The sequence below is a fragment of the Talpa occidentalis genome, unplaced genomic scaffold (assembly GCF_014898055.3).
Source record: "Talpa occidentalis isolate TD23 unplaced genomic scaffold, MPIMG_talOcc4v2.1 talOcc4.9, whole genome shotgun sequence".
Lineage (NCBI taxonomy): Eukaryota > Metazoa > Chordata > Mammalia > Eulipotyphla > Talpidae > Talpa > Talpa occidentalis.
Genome location: NW_023605305.1, coordinates 34,434,477 through 34,459,365, shown reverse-complemented (window position 1 = coordinate 34,459,365; position 24,889 = coordinate 34,434,477). Strand labels below are relative to the sequence as shown.

Genomic DNA, 24,889 nt, shown 5'->3' with positions numbered 1-24,889 from the left:
CTGTCCGCTTGCCCAGGGCGCTCAGACTTGACTTGCTTCTGCGCTGCTCTGCACGTTTTCACCACTCCCTTGCCAGAGATCCTTCCTCTAGCCCTGCATATATAATGGCCCCTCCTGGTGGTTAACATGGATGCCATTTGGTGGGTTTGAGAATCACTCATTGAGCCATTTCTGGTTTCTTGCCTTTTCTCAGTGCCTGAAGTGGCCTGATGGAGCAAAGCCCAGGAAAGGTTCACCCTAGGCTCATGGGAACACTGGGTGCACAGAGGGGCCTCAGTTGCTAGAACTGAGTCTGGCACATGCCACTTGGGCAAAGAGGGCATGCCTGTCCTTTGCCTTCAGGGAGGGAGCTGGCAAGGAGTCAGACCTTGGAGGGCAGGAGTAAGGCTCCTGAGAGGCAAGGAAGAGTTGCAGGTTGGAGTCAGCAGTCACCATTCCCCAGACAGCCCTGACACCCACTCTGGGCAGATGTTGTGCAGGATGCCTGAAAGTGTGGAGGGGCTGGAGGGAATAATCACACTTCATGGCCAGGCCTGTTAGAGAGGGAGGACTCTGACCCAGCCTGTGGGTTCGTAGGTCAAAGAAGACTTCCTGGAGGAGGAAGTCACACTCAACACTAAATTCTGTGTATGACCTGTTAAGTAAAGGAGTTGCGGGTATGTGCCCCAGATAGGGCATGGTCAGTTCTTTCCCCTCCTCCCCCTTCTTTATCCCCACAGAGTCAAGTGTAGATTATCTAATCCAAGGCTTCAGGCTAACATGAAGCAGAGAGCCACCCCACTGATGACATGCCTGAAGCTGTAGAGAAAAAGGTTCCTGGAAGGAACTGGACTAGTACGCAAATTGATCCCCTGGCAGGCCACGCCCAATGCCCTTCTGACATCATAATACGGTGTTTACATAGGAGGTGTGGATCCTCCCTGGTGGCACAAGGGGTTAAAACGCAATCTATAAAACTATCAGCAGCCACTGCAGCACGAGTTCGGTCCCCAGCCCAGGGAACTACCCACATGGCATGGCAGACCTCTCCTGACTCGCCCGCTGCTCCCCTCAGCAGTGTATTTCAGTCAGTCTGCCTGTTTTGCTCCCCACTCTGTCTCTGGTGAATCCTCTCACCCCCCCCCAACAACTCTGGCCTGTACCCCAGTTCTTGAATGCATAAATAAATAAATCTTAGAAAAATAAATAGGAAGTGTGGCTCCCTGGCTAGATTCCCAGGCTCCAGGACCAGCAGCACTTGACTGGCTGAGCATCCACCCTGCACTCTGAAATGATAGTCAACGGCATTAGGCCTGAGCACACATGGGATGAGCCTGGGTGACGCAAGCATAGGCACCACCCCTCCCCATCTGTGTGAACTTGGGCAAACCACTAGCTTTACCGATTCTCTGCTTTCTCCCCTATAAAAGTAAATAGTCTCTATTTCTCCAGATTGCTGAGGATTAAATCAGCTAATTTATGTATGTTCCTGTCACACAGCAGAAACTCAATAAGAGATTACTCCCCACCCATGGAAAGGGACTTACAGAAGATCCAGGGGCAGAAACTGTCTCATTCACTCTTGGTAAAGTACCTGGCCCATAGTAAATGCTCAGGAAAGATTTGTTGAATGACAAGTGAACAAATAAATGAATCTAGTCCAACTTCCCAGGAATGCATCACTTCTCAAAGAGACTCACATCTGAGTCTTAGACCTGCCACTTCTAGCAAGTGTCCCTGAGCAATTTATCTTGGCCAAGCTTTAATTTCCTTGTCTGTGACGTGGGCATGTGACTAGAGTCTGTGGAGGAGTCGGCAAGGTATGGTGTGTATGAGATCATGTCCTTTGTGCTGGGGAGGCCCTGGGACCAGCCCTGGGTCTGCTCAGCTATTCCCAGGGTGGTTCAGTCCTGCCTGGGGCTGCATTGCTTCAACTCTCCCAGTCTGAGCCCCTTGACTCTTGGACTAACAGAGGTGTGACCACAGGATATAGGCCAAGGTCTGCTGGGCTGGCAGTCCTGGCAGCCTGGCAGGTCAGAGCCAGCCAGGAGAGTCAGCTCTGCAGCAAAGCAGCCTGCTGCCCTAGGCAGCCCGAAGCCCCTCACCACAGTGACTCAGTGATCAGAACAACTAACTCATTCTCTCTTATAGGGACTGCTGCAACCCGCTGCCACCCCTGTTATACGGAATAGGAAGCTAAGGCTCAGACAGGGAGAGCTCCTTGCCTGGTCACATCTGGTGAGGTATAGGATCATACACCAGATATGGGGCTAATGACTGGGTTTCTGAGCTCCCTGGCTGCAAGAGTTTCTAACTCATCCAGGCTCTGCATTCATCTGTTATGTCAACAGAGTCAAGTCAAGCTTCTCAGCCAGGATTTAGGTCTCTGCAATGGGGCTTTGGCTGCTGCCTTCAGTCCCATGTCTGTGAGTGTCAGCCATAAAGGGTTGTTCAGTCCCCAGGACACCCCCAGCACTGGCAAGTCTCTGGCCTTATTGTGTCTTTGCTGTGGCCAAAATGCACCTGAAACCTCCCTCCCCCAGCCAATTCCTACTCATCTTCTCAGTTAGAACAAAAGCCAAATCTACTCATTAGCATGCCCATTACATGAAAACAAACAAAAAAACCCAAAACAAAAAATAGCAGGTATTGGCAAGGAGGTAGAGAAAATGGAAACTTCAGGCACCATTGGTCAGAGTATAAAATGGTGCAACTCCTATGGAAAACCAGGATTGCAGCTCTTCAAAAAAAAATTAAACATAGAATTAACATATGTCGTAACCATTCCAGTTCTGTATATATACCCCAAAGAATTAAAAGCAGGGACTCCAACAGATGTTTGTATACCAGGCTCATAACAGTATTGTTCCAAATACCTGAAAAAATGGAAACAACCTACCAAGTGTCCACTGATGGATAAATGGAAAAAAAAATTTGGAGGATACACACACACACACACACACACACACACACACACACACACACACACGGAGGAATATTATTCAGCCTTGAAAAGGAAGGAAATTCTGACACAAATTACAATATGGATGACCTTTGACAAGATTACACATGAATAAGACAGATTAAAAAGACAGATATTGTCACGTTCATAGAGGCAGGATGTAGAAGGGTGGCTTCCAGGGTGGGGGGAGGAGGGACTGGGGAGTCCTTGTTTCATGGTTACAGAGGTTCCATTTGGAAAGATGAAAAGCTCTGGAGATGGATGGTGAAGATGGCTGCACAGCAATATGAATGCACTTAATGCTGCTGAAATGGACACTTAGAAATGGCTGAGATAGTAAATTTTATGTTAAGGATATGTTATCATAATAAAAAGAAGAAAAACAAGCCAGACATCCTGATATTCCACCCCGGTCCTCCCAAGCAGGTAAAAGCCCACGTTTTATCTCACAATCCCTAGCACTTCATAGCAATGATTTTTTATTTAAAATTATTAGATTTTATTTTTTAAAAATTACAGATTTTAAAAAAAAGCATCAGAATGTTGTTTTCATTTATCTTTTTATTGCTCAAGTCAATTTTTTTTTTCAAATTTACTAATTAGCTCTATTTCCTCTCCTGAAAAATGCTGGTGTGTTTTTCAGGAAGATAAAGCAACAGGGTTTCAGGAACCAAGGTGGACTGAGCGGCCGGAGGGACTCCCAAGGGCAGACCTGCTACAAGAGCCAGGCACTGCAGCCTTGCGGCAGGGAGCACAGCCCAGCTTCTATGGGTTGGAGATAGATACCAGGCCAGTGGTGGTGGGGGGAGTTGGCAAGAACAGGAAAACTGGGACCACAGGTGGAGGGCAGGGTGGGGGAGAGGTGGGAGCAGACGGCTATCCAGAATGACTTTTACCAGGTTTACCCATGCTATGTGCCCTGTCCCTGGAAAAGGGGTGTTACCCACAAGTCACAGACAAGGAGGCATTAAGTATGAGATTGAAGCAACTCATCCAAGGAGACACAGTATTTAGGGATGGAGAACCAGGATTGGATCCAGCACTTGGACCCCAAGTGTCCTTCCCCAGGGGCCCAGTGCACCGTGGAGAGGAGGCAGAGAAATCCAGGAGAGGAAACCTGCTGAATAATGGTCAGAGGAAGAGCAGAGGGAGGGGCAGGCTCCAGTCAAAGGGAGGTTGGGCTGGGGGGCAGCAGTAGGAGCCCAGAGTGGCTGGAAAGGGCAGTCCTGACCCTCCTAGTCAGCGAATTCACTCAAGGACAGTGCCCGCGGAGGAAGAGCTTGGCTTGGGTTCAGCAAACTGGGTTCCACTTGCTTGGAACAGCCCAGTTCTGTGACCTGTTCAAATACTTTTCTTCTGAATCTCCGTCTCCTTGTCTGCTGAGCAAAGAGTAAAATACACTTTTTGCCATGCACCAGGGTTTGCGAGCGCCGCATTTGGCAATGCACCTGTTTTTCTGGCACACCTGGTTGCGCAACGCGGGCGTCTAACACCCAACAGCGAAAGCGGAAACACCCACAGGTGGATCCAGGTAGACGCCTGGATCCACCCACCTCCTGGAGGTGGCCCTGAACCGTAGGCACCTGCGAGCTGGGCTTCTGACCCTCGCTGCCAGCGCGGGGCCAGCAGTGGGGGCGCCCCCTCCCCACTGCCCTCTGCAGCCTTTGGGGCAAGTGTGAGACCAGGGCAGCATCGCGGCAGCTATGGGGGAGCCAGAGGCTGCGGCTGAGGACCTGGACGCCCTCATCGACAACCTGGACTACCTCCCGGGCCACTTCCACCTGGAGATGCAGCTGAACTTCGAGCCACGCTCGCCGGCCTCGCTCCGCGCGCGGGACCTGAAGCTGCAGCGGGAAGGGCTTCGTCAGGAGCTCGAGGTGGCGACCACCCCGCAGCGCCCCGCCGTGCGCCACCTCCTGGGCACCTTCGCCTTCTACCTGGAGGAGCTAGATGTGGCCCGTGAGCGTTTCCTCGAGGTGGTCCGCGAGGACCCGGGCAACCTCAACGCCTGGGCCAATCTGGCCCAAGTCTACGGGCGCCTGGGGCAGGAGGAGGAGGAGGAGGCGTGCGCCGAGCGGCTGGCTGGCCTCATGGACCCGCAGAGCGATCGCGAGGCCGCTGGGGCCCTCCAGCTGCGCGCTGCGCGCTGCCTGGCGGAGCAGGGCTATGCGCACGGCTTCGACGTGGGCTGCGCCAGCCCCGAGGAGCGCGCCCGGGTGCTGGCAGCCGGAATAGGGCTCTACGACAAGGCGCTGGGCTACGGACAGCAGGTAAGTGAGCACTCCCAGGCTCGGAGGGCCAGGATGGTGGCCCCTGACGTCTGCAGGGATCTCCGCACCCAGTACTCCATGAGTACTATTCCAGTACTCCATAAGTACTCCTCTTTGCTCTAGCATCCCCCTTCCCGTCCCAGAACTGGCTGTAGCTGTCCTCTCCTGGGCCAGGGAGTGGACCGGCTCCTTGGCTCTTCCTGTTGCCCGCTCAGTCTCTCTTCGGCAACACTGCAAAGGCAGCCCGGCCAACTCATCCCTCTTATCTTGCTCCTCCCAGCAAGTACCTGTCCATGGCCCGTGCACACCCACCTAAAAGGCATAATCCCACATCCCGCCCGAACCTCGGGCAGCAGTCTTACCTGTTCTACTCCCCTCACCCTCACCCCCATCTCACCCCAAATTCTGCCCATCCCACCTCCTTATATCTCCAGGGTCCTCTCTAGTCTCCCTCTGCCAGTCCAGACTCCACGTCCCCAGTCTGTAGCAGTGGAGCTGCCATTATCCTACCTGGTTCCTACCCTCCTCGACCCTTCTGCCTCATCCTACACTCTGCTGCCAGTGGCATGTTGCTCCATCTTTGCCACCATATCCCTCAGAACTCCCCCGGAGACTCCCCACTGCCTGGCAGTTCAATTCAAGGCTATCTAGCAGGCATTTGAAGCCCTCCGTGATGTCTGCCATGGCCACCCTTCCAGTCAGGAGTTTGCCACAGTCTACTTCCTCTTGTTCCCCATGGGCGAGGTCTCCTTACATCGCACCTTGCCGTGCTCGCAGTCTCTTTCTGAGGTGCCCTTCTGCTCCCCATTTACCTGGAAGGCCCTTCAGTCTCAGGCATCCACTTTTCTTTTTTCTTTTTTTTTAATAATAAATTTTATTTTTATATTCCCCATACAATTACAACCACCCATTTTTACCCCAATCCCTCCCCTCCCAACCCCCCACCCCCAAAAAGTGTCTCTGGTTCATAGTTTTTTGTTGATTTTGATTTTCACTTTCTATAGTTATTCATTTTCCTGGTCCCTTAGTTTTCTAGATTCCTGCTATGAGTGAGACCATCTGGTATTTTTCTTTTTCTTTCTGGCTTATTTCGCTGAGCATGATCCCTTCCAGCGCCATCCATGTTGCTGCAAATTGCATGTGTTTATCTTTTTTGAATGCTGAGTAATATTCCATGGTGTATATGTACCACATCTTCTTGATCCAGTCATCTATTTTGGGGCATTTGGGCTGTTTCCAAAGCTTAGCTATTGTAAATAGTGCTGCTATAAACATAGGGGTGCAGGTGCTCTTTGGAATGGATGTTTCTGTGTCCTTTGGGTAAATACCTAGGAGTGGAATTGCTGGATCATATGGAAGCTCTATGTTTAGTAGGTCCAGAAATCGCCACACAGCTCTCCACAGTGGTTGTACCAGTTTGCACTCCCACCAACAGTGCAGGAGAGTTCCTTTTTCTCCACAACCTCGCCAACATTTGTTGTTGCTAGTTTTTTTAATATGTGCCATTCTCACTGGTGTAAGATGGTATCTCGTGGTAGTTTTGATTTGCATTTCCCTGATTACAAGTGATGTTGAACATTTTTTCATATGCCTGTTGACCATTTGCATTTCTTCTTCAGAGAAGTTTCTTTTTAGCTCTTCTGCCCATTTTTTGACTGGATTATTTTTCTTTGTTGTTGTTGAGTCTCATCAGCTCTTTGCAGATTTTTGTGATCAGTCCTTTATCATTAGTGTTGTGTCTCAGGCATCCACTTTTCAAGGACACCTCCATTGACCTCCCCCAAGGCTGTGTCCTTGGGCCCAGCCCAGCGACTGCTCCCCAGAGCAGCTATGGCCAGCACCTCCCTACAAATACCAGGATTTGGAGCTCCCTGTTTTGTCATCTGCACATTAAGAAGCTCCTGGCACAGAGCAGGTACCTAAGCAGCAGCAGCAGCCAGGTTGACAGTGGTGATTTCATGATGGTTAGAGCCAGAGGCTTGGTTTCCAGCACCTACCTCCCTTATTATTTTGCTGTGTGGCTTTAGAAAAGTGACTTGTCATCTCTGGCTTCTGTCTGCTTCAGGAACATTAAACAATAGTGATCTCCCCTCAGGTTCACTGTGATTATCCAATTGCATCAGGAGGTAAAGGCGCCCATAAACTGGCCAGTTTTGGGCACACCTGAGAGATGGAGACAGCCACACATTTGGTCAACAACAGGCCTTATGTACAGCAGCAGTCCACATAGGCCCTAACATTAATACCTGGGTGCAGGAGGTTTAACCCTGTAGGTTTGTGTGATCTTACCCTGTAATGAGTTTCTCAGAACGAATCCCTGTCGTTAAGCCGCACATGACTCCCTGTGTGACCGTGTCCACGAATGTCTTCTCTGAGCACCTTCCAGACTCAGGCAGTTCTCCCAACACCCATCTGATCCCATTTCACAGATGTGGGAACTGAGGCATAGCCAGCTAAGCAATTTGCCCAAGGTCATCCTGGCAGTTGAATCCATTCCACAGAGACTTCAAGGCCTTTGCTCTTTCTGCAGAGTTCAGAGAAGTGGAGGTGCGGTGTGGGGTACAGGTGGCTGGGGGATGGCGAGGGGAGGCCCCTCGTGGGCAAAGGATATGTCAAGAGCAAGGAGGTGAGTTGTCACGTATGGGGGGGTGCACGAAAGGCAGGCCAGAGAGGAAGTCTGAGTCAGACCAGGGAAGGAGGAGGTGGGACTGTGGAGCAGCAGGGTGAGACCCCCAACAGGAGCACAGTGGGGGGGGGGCAGCTGGCAGTCTAAGAGTTTCCATCCTAGCGGGACTGTCCCTGGTGGGGAAGTGCCCCCGGGGCTCACAGCATAAAGGGCAGTTGAAGGAGCAACAAACAGCTGCTTCTCTGCTCACGACAAGAGGAAACATTATAAAAGTTCAGAATTCCACCCGTGCTCCAAAAATGAGCAGTGTGTGTGTGCATGTGTGCGAGAGAGAGTGGGTGTTTGTGACTTCCTTTCTCAGATCTCCCTTCCCTCCCCTTTCTCTTTCTCGAGTTATAAAAAGATGAAGAGGCAGATTGCTTTTATCTGCCATTCATTCCTACACACACACACACACACACACACACACACACAGAGCACACACACAGTAGATTCTTAGTGGCAAATCACAAAGCTTGGTGGGCATCAGATCATGCATTTTGGAATTAGACAGAGTGGGTTAAAGTTCTGTCTCCATGACAAAGTCATTCACTTCTGTGAGCCTCAGTTCCTTGTCTACAAAATGGGATTCTAACACCTCCCTCATAGGGGTGCTATGAGGATTATGTGAGAAAATGTGAAAAACTCCAGGTGGTACAAAGCATGTGGGGGTCCAGACTCTCCCCTGCTTCCGCTTGGCCAGCGCACAGCGCTTTGCGTGCTCCTTAGCAGAGCCGTTCCCAGCTTATGGCTTATCTTCAGATGATTCTCTTGCCTCCCCCCAGGGGGGGAGCCCTCTTCTGTCTCCCCCATCCTCAGTCCACCATCCAGTGCCTAGCTGGACATCCAAGAGGGATCTGACTGTTGTGCAATTTACTTCAGTTGAAAAACCGAATTTTAAGCCTGATCATCTCTATTAATTTGTTTAACATAAGGCAACTCAAATTTATATTTCTCTAAAAAAAAATCCCTGCCCCACAGTCAGTTATTTGATTTTCTTCCCCCTTTCCTGTGAATACACAATGCGCATGCACACACCTACCAAGACACACACACCCTGGGTGATAACAAGAACCAGCACCCAGTGGGTGTCATTGATCCCAGCCTGTGTGCCGGGCACTGAGCTCCAACAAGCCATCTGTTAGTGCCTTTGATTTGTATTCAGACCTCACAGACACGCGCTGGTTGGGTATTGTGAGTCCCCCTCCCAGAGCAGATAACAGGCTCGGGGAGGGAAGCGACTTGCTCAAGGTGACCCTGTGTACCATGACCCTCTGGGGCCCAGTGGGGCAGTAGGGAAGGAGGGGCTGCTGATAGGCAGGGCAGACAGCCTTGCAAACAAAGGTGTGGGCATTCCTATCGTTCGCTGCACCCAGTGGGGCGAGGACCTGACAGGAAGGGAGAGGGCACGGCCAGTCAGCTGCACCGGGGTTCCTGGGGCACAAGCTCATGCACAGCTCTGCCACCCCGGGGGGAGGCCAACCCAAAGACCTGCACCCCATAAGGAGCTGCTCTCCTGACAGCTTATTGCTTCCCATGTGCCCCCACCTCCCTTTTTCTGTCTTGTCTTCTCCCCCTGATGCCCCAGGGCCACCCCGAGACCTTGGGGACTCAGCATACTGGCCAGGGCAGGGCTGGGCAGGGTGACCAGGGTCAGTACGGCAGACTGCAGGGGATCCCTGCTCTGCCAGTCACACCCTGGGTGAGCTGGGCTGGATGCCCATCCTCTCTGGATGTCTCTCTGCGCAATGGGGAGGGGTATGGGAGGAGGCCACAAAGGGAAGGCCCAGCCCCAGCCAGCTTTGGTGATTTGGTTTTCTCATCCACATCCCCTGGTGGGGTTGCCAGAACCAAAAGGGACCTGGGGCCTTCCTTCTAAGCAACACCCCCAACCCCTTCTCTGCTTCTCCTGCCCCTTTCTGAGGTCACTGTCCCCCACCCCAGAATCAGCATTAAGACGAAGATAGTGACATTGGGGCAGACCCTACTCAGAGTCAGGGGCCAAGATTTGGGTTTCTGTCCTAGCCCTGCACTGACTTACTGGGGGGCAGTGAGCAAGTCAACTTCTTCCCCTGGATCTCTCCTATTTCCTCTTCTGTAAAATGAGGGAAGTGGAGTGAGGAGTGACTGGGAGATTTCAGGGACAAGGAGGACTTGGTAGAGCAGTGAAGAGGAGGGAGGATTGAACCTCCAGGCCAAAATCACATAAGGTGGGTGGGTGGGGGAACAATACTGGGAGGACTTCAGAATTAATCTCTAACTTCTTTTTTTTAATTTTTAAAAAAGATTTATTTATTTATGCATACAAGAGCTGGGGTACAGGCCAGAGGTGTGGGGGGGGGGTAAGAGGATTCACCAGAGACAGAGCGGGGAGCAGAACAGGTGGATCTACTGAAATACACGGCTGAGGGGAGCAGCAGGTGAGTCAGGAGAGGTCTGCTGCGCCATGTGGGTTGCTCCCTAGCCAGCCAGGGAGCGAACTTGTTCTGCAGAGTTTGCGGATTGCTTCATAGTGCGGTGCTTAACCCCTTGCGCCACCAGGGAGGCCCTAATCTCTAACTTCTGACGTCATGAACTTCTCCTCACACACACACTCACCCTCCTGAGTGGTCTGATTTGGTTTAGCTGGAAAGGAGATGGGTGAAGCTGGGCGACGTGTTAGGTGCTATACGCTCACAGGCTTCCATAGACTCTCTCACTTGAGCCTCATGGATCTGCTGGGAGACCTTCTACAGATGAGGAACTGAGGCTCATCTGTGCAGCCAGCATGAGTGCAGGCAGGAGCTATACTCAGGTCTCATGGACAGAAAGCCCAGGCTGGCGGACAGCTCCCCAAAGGCCTGACTCCGGCCTCCTGCTGGCCTGATGCCACTCACACTTGCATGTCAGAACTCCTGAGCTTACTGCTGCTTCTTTCCCTGCTCACCTGGCAAGTTTGGGGACCAGGTCTCCCCTCCTCATTGATACATGACCTCAGAGCCAAAGCTGCCTTAAGCATCATCTGGCCCAACAGCCTCTTACAAGAGGAAAGAAAAGGTCTGTTAAGGGAACACTTAGCAGGGACCCATGGGAGGAACTAAGAAAATTCAGGAGTCACTGTTATTACTACAGAGGCCAAGAGACTTTCCACACCCACCCAGCGCCTACTGGTGAGAGATGAACTAGCACCCAGGACTAGTGGGGGTGGCCCATTTTCTCTAGAGTCAGTGGAATAGAGAAGTGCCCCAATACATTCAAACAAACCAGAGGAACCAGTGCAAAGCAAAGATGACCCACAGGACCTTAGTTTGCCTGACACAACTGGGACCAGAAAGGAGGTGACAAGGGGGAGCAGCAAGCTGCTCATTCTTGAAATCCATGCAGAACTTGGGTTCTGGGAACCCAAGAGAGGATGGACACGGACAGGTCAAACAGGACCACCCCCCATTGGAGATGCAGAAGCTGAGGCCCAGGCTGGGCCAGCAACCTCTCCAGGCTCCCCAGGGGAAGCTCAGAGAAATGGGACTCCAATGCCATCTTCTGTTTACTCCCCATACCAGCAGGAGCAGGGGCTGTTTGGGGGACAAGAAATCCCTTCTGGTACTTGACCCCACAGTGCAGAGCCAGCAGGGGCACGGGCAGGGCTCCCTGTGTAGTTCCAAGAGGCCACCTGTGTCATCACAGAGGACATTCCAGTTGTGCAGGAAGGACACATTCCTGAGGCCTGCCGCCTTGTGACTTTTATTTCTGCAGAGTCAGCCTCCACACGGTGAGCGTGATGAGGTGGAAAGAGCAGGGGCATTGGAGGGAAGCAGATCTAAACTTGAATGCCAGCTCTTCTGCCCTGGGCTGTGGGTTGGGCTGGTGAGAGGAGGAGGATGCTGTGCACCTGGGCCGCCGAGGCGTCAGTGTCGCCCCGCACCGAAGGACCCAGGGGACAGTCGATGCTCTAGAAAACGTTCATTCTCCTTCCTCCTTGCCATTCCCCATCCTGGAAAGAGAATTAGTCAGCTTTCAGAAACTGATATGTAGAGTGCAAAGTCATCAGGGCTGAAGTTCAAGCTTGAAGGCAAATATATTCCTTCAGAATGAACGAGATCTTTGTATTCAGATACATAGAGATTTGTAAGATCTCTGTGCATATTAAAGATCTACTGAAATCCTTGAACACAGTCAACCCCCCACCACATGTCCTTCTTTGGAGGTCACCTTTGGAAGTCAGTGGAATGGTCAGGGTCTCTCCTTATACCAGCTCAGGTCAACACAAACCTGCTCCTTACTGGCATATCCTAACCCTACTCTTCTTGGCAGGCCAGACCCCCCTCTTGCCCATCCCACTGCAGACACTTAGTTCTTCAGGCTTCCCTGAGGATCACAAGTTCTGATCTTTTTGCCCATTTACAAAGAGATACACCAGCCAATCTGCTCTCACTCCACTCTCCTCGTATAGTAAAACAAGTCTGGTGCAGGTCCTCAAACTTCAGCGTGCAGCAGAGGGCCTGTTAAAGCACTGGTTGCTGGATCCCACCCCCAGAGTTTCTCAGACAGTGGGTTAAGAATTTGCTTTTCTATCAAATTTCCAGGTGACGCTAATGCTGCTGGTCTAGGGACCACACACTGAGAAACGCTGGTCTGCTACTTAGGAGCAGGGACTCTGGAACTAAGTTTCTAGTTCCCAGCTCTGCTCCCTCAGCTGAGCCACGCTGGGCCACAGTTGCCTCACCTGTAAAACCGGGCTAATCCCAGTCCCTACCTCATAGGTAGTCTCTGAGAGGGTCAGATGGGTTAACATGTGCCTGGCACGTAGCAAGCCCTCTATACAGTGGGCTATTAGATAGCACAAAAAGCAACTTCTCCAGATTCCTGTCCAGGTTTCACACTCACTGTGGGACTTTGAGGACAATGTCTCACTTCAGATTTCCCGTCTGCGCTAAGAGCGCAATGCTCACCTAGTCTACATTCCACGCAGGGTACTCTGAGGACCAAATGGAAGCTATGTGAAAGCACCTTGTAAATGCTAAGCACTGTACAAAAATACTGCAGCTAAATGCTGGAAGAGAACATGAACTTGAGGTTAGAAAGGCCTGGCCTGAAATATCAGGTGAAGTGGGCAGCCGTCTGCCTCTGAGAGCCTGGGTTCCCCGTTTCTAAAGTGAGAGAAATAACAGTGAAGCCTCAGAGTTGCTGAGACATGTCCTCCAAAGCCCTCCCCTGGGGTCTGTGCCCCCCTCTCATTACGGCTGGTACTGGGGTCCAAGGGTTTCACCTCAGGGTCAATGCTGGTGCTGGGTCTTGCCCAGTTGCCCTCCCACAGATGTGCTTCAGAATAGCAGGCTAATTGGAAGCTGTTCCAGCTTGAAACTGGCTGACTCACACACAGGCCAGCCCCCCTCAGAGCCCCTGGAGTCCCCGGCTCATAGGGTTGTGATGAGGATTTAACAAGAGGATGGATGGGGTGTCCCGCCCAGAATGCACAGGGGCAGGTCCTTAGTAAACACTCCTCTCCTGGCAGAGGTCCTTTCAGCCCCTACCCAGCTGCTTCCAAACATCTTGCCTCTGGGAGCCATCAACTCTGGAAGTGAATTCCTTGCAGCCTGAAGAGGTTTCAGAGCAACTTTATTCTCCAGGAGCGAGGTGGAATGGCCCCCTCCTTCTCCAGGAGGGGAGGGGACAGTCAGAGGCCTGTTTAATTTAATTTAACGCACTGTGGCTTGCCAGGTTGCCCCTGGTAACAGTTTCAGCTACCACTTCAGTTACAACCAGAAGGATTTTTAAAGAGACAGCTTGTTTTAGGGCCAGAATTGCACAACAGAGTGTTTGGCTTCCAACAGCTTCATGGCAGGGACAGAAGATTGAAGTTCAAGAGCAGAGATCACTAGATCTATTTATACCATTAACTCCATTCTGTCTCTGCAATCCCATAAACCCACCTGAAAATTCCACTTCTCAGTGGCATTTGAGGAGGGACTGTGTTTGGAATTTGTCATACAGATGTCACTCAGCTAGCTACTTTCTGAAAATCAGTTTTAATCTTTAGGTTGAAGGGAAGGAAGTGTTAATGCTTATGAGTTGCCCCTGCAATTCAGGCATACTGCCACCAGGTGGTAGTATTGCTTGCTTCGTGCAAACCATAACCAGGCTCTTGAATTAAGAACATCCAAGTGGTGGTGAAACCACTGGGTTTTAATCCCTGACTCTAAGTGGTGTGTCGCCTTTGTGGTCTCAGTGTCCTAAGATATTTAATAAGAAGATTGGTCAAGATAATGAGTGTTGTGGATCTGGCATGGGGCTAGGACTCTGAAGGCCTGTGTTTCAGCCCCAGCTCTGTCATGTACTGGGTGGTTCAGGCACATAACTTAATTTCTTACAGTTTGAAAGCCAGACAAGAGAGCGGCTATGAACCAGGGCAAACCCTGAGGGCGCCACATCACTTTCCAACACTAGGGACCTGTGGAGGCCAGAAAAGTGGCTGGGCCTCCATAGGAGATCTACAGCCCTGGAGCACAATGGTGGTAGAGAGAGCAAGGGTGAAGCAGGATGCTCTGGACTCCGGGGTCAGAGATGTCACTGCTCCACAGAGAACTGATATAGGTCACAGTGGCAGAACAGCCTCCTAGACATCCCTAACCTTGCTCAGCTCAACCGAAACCAGGAGGAAGGGAGCAAACATTTCTAGAGTATGTACTCTGGGCCTAGCACTGCCCTCACAATTCTGTGAGGCTTAGATCATTACCACCACCCACACCCCTTGCAGATAAGGACAGAGTTAAGGGGTAACTCAGCTTCCCAGGGTTGGCCATCGAGGCTCTGCTCTTTGTATTACGGCTTCTGAGTCTACATATGTTTCTGCTGTGGCTGCACTTCTTTTTGTTAGAAGTCTGAAAAAGGAGCAGGGGGCAAGTTCTGTTTAACCCCATCACGATTCTGTTTGGCCAACTTCAACGTGGGGCTGGGGCCAAAGGTCATGAGATCACACCAACAAATATCCAGGGAGCCTGAGCACACATGCCTTTGGTCCTTCCAAGATGAGGCACTGGCATTATGTCAAGGTCTTTAACCAGCTCGGCCCATGAATCCAAGTCTGTGCAGATACAGCAGGTAAGGCAATCCAGCAGCACATCCTACCCTTTTGCTTGGGCCAGGCCTCCCACTGAGGATGGGCTTTAACTCTTGGGGCCTGCAGCTTTCCCCTCCAGACAGAGCTGTTCCCAGCTAAAGCCCCGATATACACATTCCCACCCAACTAACAGGATTACTCTTCAAGGTGATGTGAATGTAAAAATGCATTGAATCTCAGCACTTTCAGCTCTAGCCCCTTCTATGGCTCCCCACTGCCCTGCAAATGAGTTCCAGGTTCTGAGCCTGGCATTCAGGGCCCCCTCTTGATGTACCCCTACTGACTCATCCCCCAAGTGGCGTTCCAGCCACTCAGGACCTCATGCATCACCCCCTGCTCCCTGACACACTTGCATCACTTATCTCTCAGCTTTTGCAAACGGTGTCCCCTTTGTCTGGAATGGCTTTTCTGGCCACATCCAGCTGGGTGAGTCCTACTTGTCCTCAAAAATCCTGCCCCAGGACCTTCCCTGGTGGCACAGCGGTTGAGCACTGGGGCCAGGCATGTGTCCCGCATAGAGCGCAGACCTCTCCTGCCGCCCGCTGCTCCCCTCAGCAGTGTGTTTCGTCAGTCTGCCTGTTCTGTTCCCGGCTCTGGCTCTGGTAAATTCTCTCACCTCCCGCGCTTCTGACTGTACCAGTACTTGTATAAATAAATAAATAAATCTTTTAAAAAAAAAATCCTGCTCCAGCTCATCCTCCTCTGGGAAGCCTGGGGACACTCCTGAATGATCCAGGATACCCCCTCCCCAGGTACCTGCTGTTTTATCATCTCAAATCATGGCTTTGCCTCTGACTTTCCTACCAGAAGGGCACTCCTACGGGTGGGACCTGCCTCTCCTCTTCTGCCCCATAGCCCAGCCTGGGCCATACAGAGAAGCTACTTGGTGCGTAGTGGCTGAGAAATGTAGTTAATGGAGCCTGCTCTCAGACCCAGGTTAAAGCCCCTGCCTAGATTTGCAGCCACACCACTTCATGGGGGCTGACTCACAGGTGCCCCTGCCACCCATTCCCCCTCTAGCACCTCCCCAGAGTAGCCACCACCCAACTTGCCAGCATTAGACACACACACCCCAGCACCAGGTCCCATTCACAGTCATGCGTGTTCCTCGCTCACCAGGCTGCCATATATCTCCTTGCTGAATCTTTCATTTGGAATGCCCTCGCCCACTCCCCCACTCCCGCCATTTCTGAAATACCTCTGCTATTCCACACCCACCCTACAGCCCGTGCTGTGCAAGAACTTCCAGAGTCTTTGGCTGGAAGTGCCCTCCTCCCCAGCCTGCTGCATTTATCTGTGTCCCTCCCATGACCTTGAGCACATTTTGCTCTGTCCTCTAGCTACTGGCACCCTGGTGTGGTGAGGGGAGCATGTGCTTTGGAGCCTAACAAGTGGATTCAAATCCTGGCTCTGATACTCACATGCATGAGCAAGTCTCTGTACCTCTCTGAGCTGCAATATCTTCCTCTGTGAAATGGAGTAACAACTACCTCCTAGGTGGCTGTGAATTGAAATGATGGCTGGATCCTGACAAGGATCATGATGAGGGCCAGGCGCGTGGTCCATCTCTGCTCTCTGGGTCTGCTCCCCAGTCCTCTAGCCAGGCTGTGTGCCCACTGGGGGCCTGAGGGCAAGTCCCATGCAGTGCCTCATCTCCCAGCACCCAACACAGGGCCTCATGCTACGTTCTAGAAAGCTGGCTACACTGAATGCATTCACCCCGCTGCTGGGGTGGGGGTGGAGGGATGATGGGGGTCCTGAGCTGAGGAGACCCAGGTGGGTGGGGGGTGGTGAGTGCAGAATCAAGCCTGGAGATCAACGACAGCAGATGAATGCAGAGGGCGGGCCGAGCCCGAAACAGAGCTGCTGATATGCACTGGGGGTTTTATTGGTTTTCATTAAAATTCCTTCCCGAGGCAGGAGCAGCTATTCCCATAAATAACGGCATAAATATTTTATCTGGTGCCCAAGTCGGTCTAAATGCATAGCAAGGTTGGCAAGAATAACAATGGGAAAGAGTTCAGGGTGGTCGTGGGCTTCAGCTGGGCTCACTCAACATGCCCAAAGGGGAGAGGCAGTGGACAGTGGGCGAGAAAGAAGGTGGCCAGTAGTGGGCCCTGGCAGGGAGGGGGATCCAGGACATGGTGGGGGTAGGAGAGGGGAGCTTAGCTTAACAAGCCCAATGGGAGGAGAGAAACCTAGCCATGCTTGCTCTGAGTGGGTGCCTGACATGGGGCATTCACACAGGTTGTCTTGGCAAATCTCTGTGATCAGAGAGGTGAAGTAATTTGCCCGAGGTCACTCAGCAACCAGTGGTAGGGCCAGGAATATAATCAAGAGTGTACTCGCTACTTCTCGGGGTTCAGGAAAAGTGGGGGAATCTATGAACAATGGCCTAGGTACCTCCATAACAGGCTCACAGGCCATTCTCTGCTTCCCTAGATTCCAACGGAGGAGAAAAGGAGTTGGTACTTCACCATGGCAACGCTCTTCATCAGGTCAGGCAGTGGGGAGGGGGTGGGGGGAGGACACATTGGATGGGAGGGAAAGGTAGAGGGAGAGATGCAGCCTAGGCCCAGAGGGGAAGTGGCTCAATAGCGCTCCATGACAACGGCTCCCCAAGTTCTCCCTGCCATTTGCAACACACTGGGGACAGCTGGGAAGGGGATACCTACCAGCCCTTCCCCCTTCTTGACTGCAGGCTGGATGGCATCCTTCTGGAGCTGGGAAGCGAGGAGCAGAGGCGGCTGCCCGCCTTCAACCGCACGCTGGCCCTGCTCCGGCAAGTCCTCAAGTCCTCGGACCCCCACCACCGAGGTAGGGGCACGTGGGAACGGGTGGGAGAGTAGAGTCTGCCCAGCTCACCTGTACCTGTCACGTAGCTCTGCTAGTCTCTGTCGTTGTCCCACCTCAGTGAGTGCAGGCCACTGACCCTCTGTCTTCCGGGGGGGCTCACCCCTTGAGGGGAGCTGGCCTCTTTCCTCCTCATCGCTCCCCTCCCTCTCTCCACCTGACTGCTTCTCAGAGACCTTTCTCCCACCCTCATGGCAGCTCTGGCCTGGTGCTACCTGGGGATGCTGCTGGAGAGGAAGGACACGTTTTCCACCACCCCCATGGGCGTCCACGACTGTGGGTACTCAGGGACCGACCCCCTGGACTGCTTTGGCAAGGTATGAGTCGCTCCCTTCCAAACTGGGAAGGGGCCTGACAGCCCAGCCTCCTCTCCGAGCACCTGCTACTTCTCTGCTATCACCCTCCATCACGCTCCCCACCCAGGAAGGGCCTTCCTCGAGACCTTTCTCTCCATCCTCTCCACTCAAAACAAACTCAAATACTCCCTTATCACCCTCCCTCTTGGCCTAAGAATCAGACCCTCCCCACCCCCAACCCCATCTGTGTCTCTAGCTTGTCTTCTAAGCTGTTTGCCACTTCCCAGGTAGAGCCTAGACTGTTTCTCCTTAAGCCTTTCTTCTCATTGCCGCCCCCAGCCCTGGCCCACAGAGACTGGATAGAAGATGGGTTAAGTGTGGCTGTTGTTGCTAGCTCTGCCCCGGGCTGTGTGACCCTAAGTCTCCACTAAAAGATATGCTCTACCTGCCCTCTGGGTTATTGAGAGACTCATAGGAGGAAGTGGAGGAAACTATTTGCTATAAACTGTAAGGTGCTGTTCAAGCCTTACCCTTGACACCCCATTCCTGTGGCAATTTCCACACACAGCTCAGTTTTGAAGTCTTTCCTGGAGGCCCGAGACCCTGTGATGTCCATGCAGCTGTGCATCCAGCCTGAGCCCTGCCTGGGGTGCGTGCCTGATGTGTGCTGGTGGCTGGATTAATGAGGAGAGGCAGAGGCTGGTTCTGGCTCCTCCTCCCACCGGTGCTGCACAGTGAGGGAACAGACCCTGGCTGTGTCTGAGGAAGTGGGTTGCTGGGATCTGGGGGAATCACTGAACATGACCCATAAATATGGCAGGAGGCAATGACTCAGTCTATCAGGAGTTGAGCACTCGTTAGTTACACTGCAAGCTGTTGGGCTCCCTCTGGCTAAACTTACTGGTGGTGGATCAGGGAATAAGAGCATTGTAGGGACATGGCTTCCTATGGTTCCTGTGGCTCCTGAGGGTTCCTATGGTTCCTGAGGCACCATTGAGCCAGTTCTGGGCAATGATCAGATGAATGATTTGCTTTTACCTGCCTCCCTTTCCCAGGCCATCGAGATTGCGAAGGACCAACCTCCCATCCTGAATCGCCTGGCCAAAATCTTCCACTTCCTAGGAAAGCAGGACATGGCCATTGGAATCTGCAACATGGCCCTGGATATCCTACGAGATCCAGAGCTGAACAGGCAGGCATACTGCACGAGGGCCAAGGTGAGTCAACAAGTACTTTCACAGCCTCCTGCCTGCAGGAACCAGGCACAGGACCAGGGGTCAAGAGCCTGTTGCCAGAGTCCAAAGGTCTTGGAGCCCTCAGGCAGTGTGTGTCCTGTAAGGTTGGAGAGTGAGAGGATGAAGGAGCCGCAGAAATCCCTTCAACTGTGACCTGTCATGGCCCCCCATTTTAACTGAATACCCAGAGCAGTCAGACTGACCTGGGTTGAAATGTGGCCTCTCCACTTATCACTGTGGGGCTTGAGGCAAGCCTTTTACCCCTTCAAATGTCCATTTCCAAATCTGGAAGATATGGATTAAAAACACCTCTCTTGGGCCTCTCCGATGGCGCAGTGGGTTGAGCGCAATGTTGTGAAGCTGTCTGCAGCCTCTGCAGCGTGGGTTCGATTCCCGGCCAGCCAGGGAGATACCCACATGGTGCGGCAGACCTCTCCTGTCTTGCCCACTGCTCCCCTCAGCAGTGTTTCCAGTCCATCTGCCTGTTCTGCTCCCTGCTCTGTCGCTGGTGAATTCTCTCACCCTCCTGCTCCTCTTGTATAAATAAATAAATCTTAAAAAAAAAAACCACCCATTTTAAAAAGTTGTCAGAAGACTAAGTGAGGTAACATCAAAAGCACCATGTCCAGATCAGAGCAGGTGCTTCTGAGGGGCAGCAGGATATGGTAGAGGGGGTCTAGTGGAGATCAGAGCTCCGAAGACAGCCAGAGTGGCTCGGACCCCACAGCATCACATGCATGCCAGGGCACCACAGATAAATGAACTTGCCTAAACTCTGAGCCTTGGTTTCTTCATCTGTTGCCTGGAGATGATCACATCTGCCTCATGAGAGTTGTTATTGGACTGTGGGCTCACAAGTGATTGATTGCTGTTATTAGGGGTATTCTTACCTGATTCTCTGTCTCTTGAGGCATTCCACTACATGGCCACTCAACTCTGAAAGTTATAAATTTAGCAAAGAGCTGCCTTCCTCTTCTGCCTTGCTTCCCCCACTGGACTCAGATCTGCCCCCACAGCCCATTTGCTTGGGGACAGAGACCCAGAGCTTTGAGTTTATTTTACTCCAGGCCAAACAGACTAATACCCCTCCCCCACCTTTCCCAATACCTTTCACAGGTCTAAGAGCAAGTCTGCTCCCTTGGTCTTGATATCAACGACATGATCATTTTGCCCGCATATAGTGGGCAGAAAACTCCTTCATTGTACTTGATGTAGTAATTATTGATAGTAATATTAATCATAATAGTAAATAAAATATTTCTGTAATACTTTGCATTTCGCCCAGCATTTTTGGGTTCATGGTCTGATTCAATACTCACAAGAATCTGTGAGAGGCCAGACCTGTGTCATTTTACAAATGAGCAGAGAGGAATTTGGTCGTTTTGTTCTCTAGCGTGTCCTCAGTGCCTGGAACAACACCTGGCACAGAGCAGGCTCTTGATGAATACTTGTTGAATGAATGAATGAATGAACTGAGCACCTACAGGAGCTAGGACTTGGCTAGAATATGCTCCCTCAATTATCATGGTAACTGCCCATGGAAGATATCAGTTGTAACTAATCTTTCAGATGCAAAAAAATGAGACTCACAGAGGTTGAACAACTTTGCTGAGCTCATAAGCAGAGAAGGGCTAGAATACAACCAAGTCCACTGGCTCCCAAGCCTCCCACCTGCTCCCGCCATGATGCTGTCTTAGAACCAGAGCTCACCCATGACGATAAAGCATTAATACCTGCAACAATGACCAGCTTTTCCTTCCTCCTCCTCACCTCTGCCCCACCCCTCTTGAATCTCTAGATTTTCTACATGTTCCAAGTGTAGGGAAAAGGGAAAGATAAAAGCAAGGGTCTTGAATCATTTGTAATTTGATGTTTGTAAGTTTGGGCCACCTTCCTAAGCTGTTTGCTTATGTAGAGTCTCACAAAATCACTTCTGCATCCTATGTAAAGTAACCTTCTCCCCCAGCCACCTCTACCCCATCACCCTGCTTGTTTCTTTTTACAGCACTTATCACCACCTGAGAGTATACTGTTTATTTGTTGTTTATGATCATCTCCCTCCTAGAATGTTATGTTCCACCAGGACAGGGACCTCATCTGTCTTATTACCACTGCACCCCCAGTACCTAGCACAAGGCCTAGCATCTATGGTGGCAACTAATACATAATTGTTGAATGAATCAATAAATGGGGACTCTTACTTCATCCAACATCCTCTTTGTACAGACAGGGAAGTTGAGGTCCATAAGGGGAGTGGCTAGCCCAATTTGGCACCAGACTAGGACCTAGGACTGCTTTATCTCAGTCTCAAGGGCTTTCTGCTGCACCCCAGACCCTCCTCCTCAAGTTGCTGTTAAGAAAAGATTGGCTTCATTTAGGGTAGAAAAGAGGGTGGGATCCTGGCTTGGAATACCTTCCCTGAGCTGACTCTCTGGAGGCAGGTCCACATCAGAGCCTACCTGCATGATCTGGAGCGAGCCAAGATGGGGCTTGGGGGCTTGCCCGACAGGAACCACCTGGCCTGCGCCAAGGCTGACCTGGAGGAAGTAGTCAAGGTGTGCCCAGGGCTCAAGACCTATCTGGACATCAGCCAGGTAAGACAACCTCTAGGCTTGGGTAGCCAATGACTTACTAAAAACCTATTGCCAGGCCAGACCGAGGCACTGAGGACTCAGGGAAGAATACAGGCCTCCCTCTGCCTCATGACAGTACCCACCTCCTACAGATTAAATGACATAAGAGATGTACAGCATTTAGAACAGGGCCTAGCTCTTTCTAGGTATGAAACCATTAGGCTTTAGCCACAAGTCCAGGAAATGAATACCGAGAGGTGACAATATCATAATTTTACATATAAGGTCCAGAGATGGCCACGCTTAAGGTTATGTGGCCATGAATGGTGGGGCTGGAGCCAAAATCAGAATTGTCTCCTCTTTTCCAGGAGAGCTAGGCCAAGATGTGCAATGAGTAACTGTCAAAGGAGGGAGGGTAGAAATGAACAAATGGAATTTTTTGAAAGCAAAAGTGGGAATATGAGTGGTAGCAGCAACTGCAAAGGGGGGGGGGTGGGCCTACAATGAAGAGAGGTAGGGGGGTGGGCCTGGGGAGGGGGTTGTTGAGAGAAGCTCATCCCACTGCCTCCCTCCCTAGGTCTACTACTACATGGGCGTGGACGCAATGCAGGAGTTGCTGGCGGTGGACGAGGCGGCGCTGAACCAGGCCCTGGTCTTCTTGGCCAAGGCTGGCGAGTCGGAACTGGGCGCCACGCTGCCCGAGCTGCAGCTGCTGCGTGGCAAGTGCCTGCGCATCAAGGGCGAGGAGGCCAATGCGGCGGCTTGCTTCAAGCGCGCGGTAGAACTGGACGACACAGGCTCCAGCCACACCGAGGGCTTCGGCTGCCTGCTCGAGGTGCTGCTGGCCCAGTGGAGCCAGGCGCAGCTGAGCGACGGAGAACTGGGCTGCGAGGTGGATGTGTGGCTACGCCGTGCCCAGAGCAAGTACCCTGCGGCGCGCCTACGCCAGGAGCTGCAGCGGGTGTGGCGCGGTCACACAGGCGAGGTGCTGGGCCTGGCCCGGACCTTGGTGGCCCAGGGACGGCCGGCGCTGGTGCGGCTGCTTTTCGAGACCATGGAGCTTGAGGGCGAAGGCATGGGGGCACCTCGGGGCAGCCGGGCACTCTCCTTTTGAGGGACCAGGAAGCCCCGCCCTGCCGAGGCCCACCAACCATTGATTGGAACAGGTCTGTATGCTCACCCCTTAGGCTGGCAGTTGGGGAATTTGGGCACAGTGAGACTTTAGGCCAGTTGTGGCCTCGAAGGTGAAGTACCCAATTCAGGAAAGCAGGGGAGGCTGGAGACAGATGCAAGAGGCCATTGGGAAACTGCCAATCAAAGGACAGAATTTTGCAAATATGCAGAGAAAATAAGTGAGTCTCCTGAGATACAGAAGGTAATTGCCTCCATGAAGGCAGTTGCCTAGTCCCTGTGCTCAATCTGAGCCCAAGTGTCTGCCTTTGGATTCCCTAAAAAGCCCCCTACCTAAGTTGACTCGAGTGGGTCCTGCTGCCATAAATGCTGTGGTTGGAGCAGAGGGCAAGTCTTCACAGAGGGGTAGGGCGGTGGTCTATACTGTGTGCCCAGAGTTCCTTCCTGCCACTCCAGCAGGCTTCCGGCAGGCCTCATCCTTGATCAGCTTGGTCTGAAAGGCCCAAACTCTCTGGAATTAACCCATTGGTCAGACTTTTGCTTGACTTCCCTGTTCTAGGGACTTAGGGACTCCACCCATCAGGAAGTGCCTCCTGCACTCCATCTTGAAAATTCTACAATAGAATCAAGAAATTCTTGGAATTTTACACTCTTGGAATCATAGTCATAGAATATGATTGTGGAATTGTATTGTCAAAGACAGATTCTGATTGTCACCAAATCTTAGAGTGGCTAAGCTGGATTCTTGTGACCCTTCCCGTAAGAGTTAACTTAACCTAAAATTATAGATTACGCTCTCGCCATATGCCAGGAATGCTGGCTCTAGAAATTTGTAATGGCAAGATCCCCATAATGGTTTGTGATTTGTTTTGCTTTTCCTCCCTTTGTTTAATGAGCTCTTCTCACTGCGTCGCTCATACCCCTAATCGTCAGACATTACCAGGGACGGGACAGCACCTATGCATTGCATCTCATGGCTCCATGACAGCTGGAGGACAGGCTGAGATGTGAGGTTCTTAGCCATCACACACCCCAGTTCTGTCAGTAAGAAGATGGGAAGACTGAGAGACCTAGAAGGGAGGTGACTTTCCCAAAATCACACTTCCTACCTTCGCCATCCTGTGCATCAAACTTACTTTCAGCATTTTTCAGGTTTGGATAAATACTAATAAAGTACTTAATACGAAAGCATTAAGTGTTTATGTGTTAAGGGTTAATATGTTATTTGTCACAAGGTGCTCTGGGGACAACACTTCAACATTGATGGTGATATTTCAGATACCTGTGAAATCTGGGCCGTGAGGCACCCCAAGGACTCTGTATTCCACTTCATGGCTTATCACGGCTCAACACCTTGGGGGGGACCTTCTTGCCCTCATTCCAGCAGAGTCCAAGAGGTCACTCAACAGCACACAGCTCACTCAGCCCTTCACTTGTCCTCCCAGGCCCTTCTCTGTCACAGTTGTCACCTGTGGCTTTCCCTAGGAGAGGCTCTCTTTCTTCCTCTGTGTCCCCAGAGAAACTGAATTCGAGGCAATTTTCTGGCAAAATTGGGAAGTTGTTGAAGTTGGGCTATTTCTCCAGGCTTCCCAGTTTGTTTCCTTCCTTGCTTTGCCTGTCCCCAAGGTCATATATTCCTCTGTCCTCTTTCTCCTGTCAAGCCTTTTCAATAAACTTTCTTTCTGATGACTTCATTCCCACTAATTATACATGACTAACAAACACCCACTAGAGCTTGTTTGGGGGTATCTTGAACCCCATTTCCAGACCCACAGGCCAGTGCTCTCTCTGCCTTTTCAATGAGCCTTCTTTACGAGGTTTACTTCTGC

The 24,889-nt window shown here is 51.7% G+C and overlaps 1 protein-coding gene across 1 annotated transcript; it reads left to right on the top strand.

The window, feature by feature from the left end:
• The first annotated feature begins 4,226 nt into the window (after positions 1-4,226).
• TTC22 (tetratricopeptide repeat domain 22) lies at positions 4,227-24,243 on the top strand. Its single transcript, XM_037500295.1, has 7 exons — positions 4,227-5,211; positions 17,415-17,470; positions 17,674-17,789; positions 18,024-18,142; positions 19,177-19,338; positions 21,798-21,950; positions 22,507-24,243. The coding sequence occupies exons 1-7, from the start codon at positions 4,645-4,647 to the stop codon at positions 23,041-23,043; spliced, it is 1,710 nt and encodes a 569-aa protein (XP_037356192.1). The 5' UTR covers positions 4,227-4,644; the 3' UTR covers positions 23,044-24,243.
• Positions 24,244-24,889: the final 646 nt, after the last annotated feature.

Coding starts and splice junctions, on each gene's coding strand:
- TTC22 (XM_037500295.1), top strand. CDS start 4,645: ATGGGGGAGCCAGAGGCTGCGGCTGAGGACCTGGACGCCCTCATCGAC. Junction 5,212..17,414: donor CGCTGGGCTACGGACAGCAG/GTAAGTGAGCAC, acceptor CTGCTTCCCTAG/ATTCCAACGGAGGAGAAAAG. Junction 19,339..21,797: donor CATACTGCACGAGGGCCAAG/GTGAGTCAACAA, acceptor CTCTGGAGGCAG/GTCCACATCAGAGCCTACCT.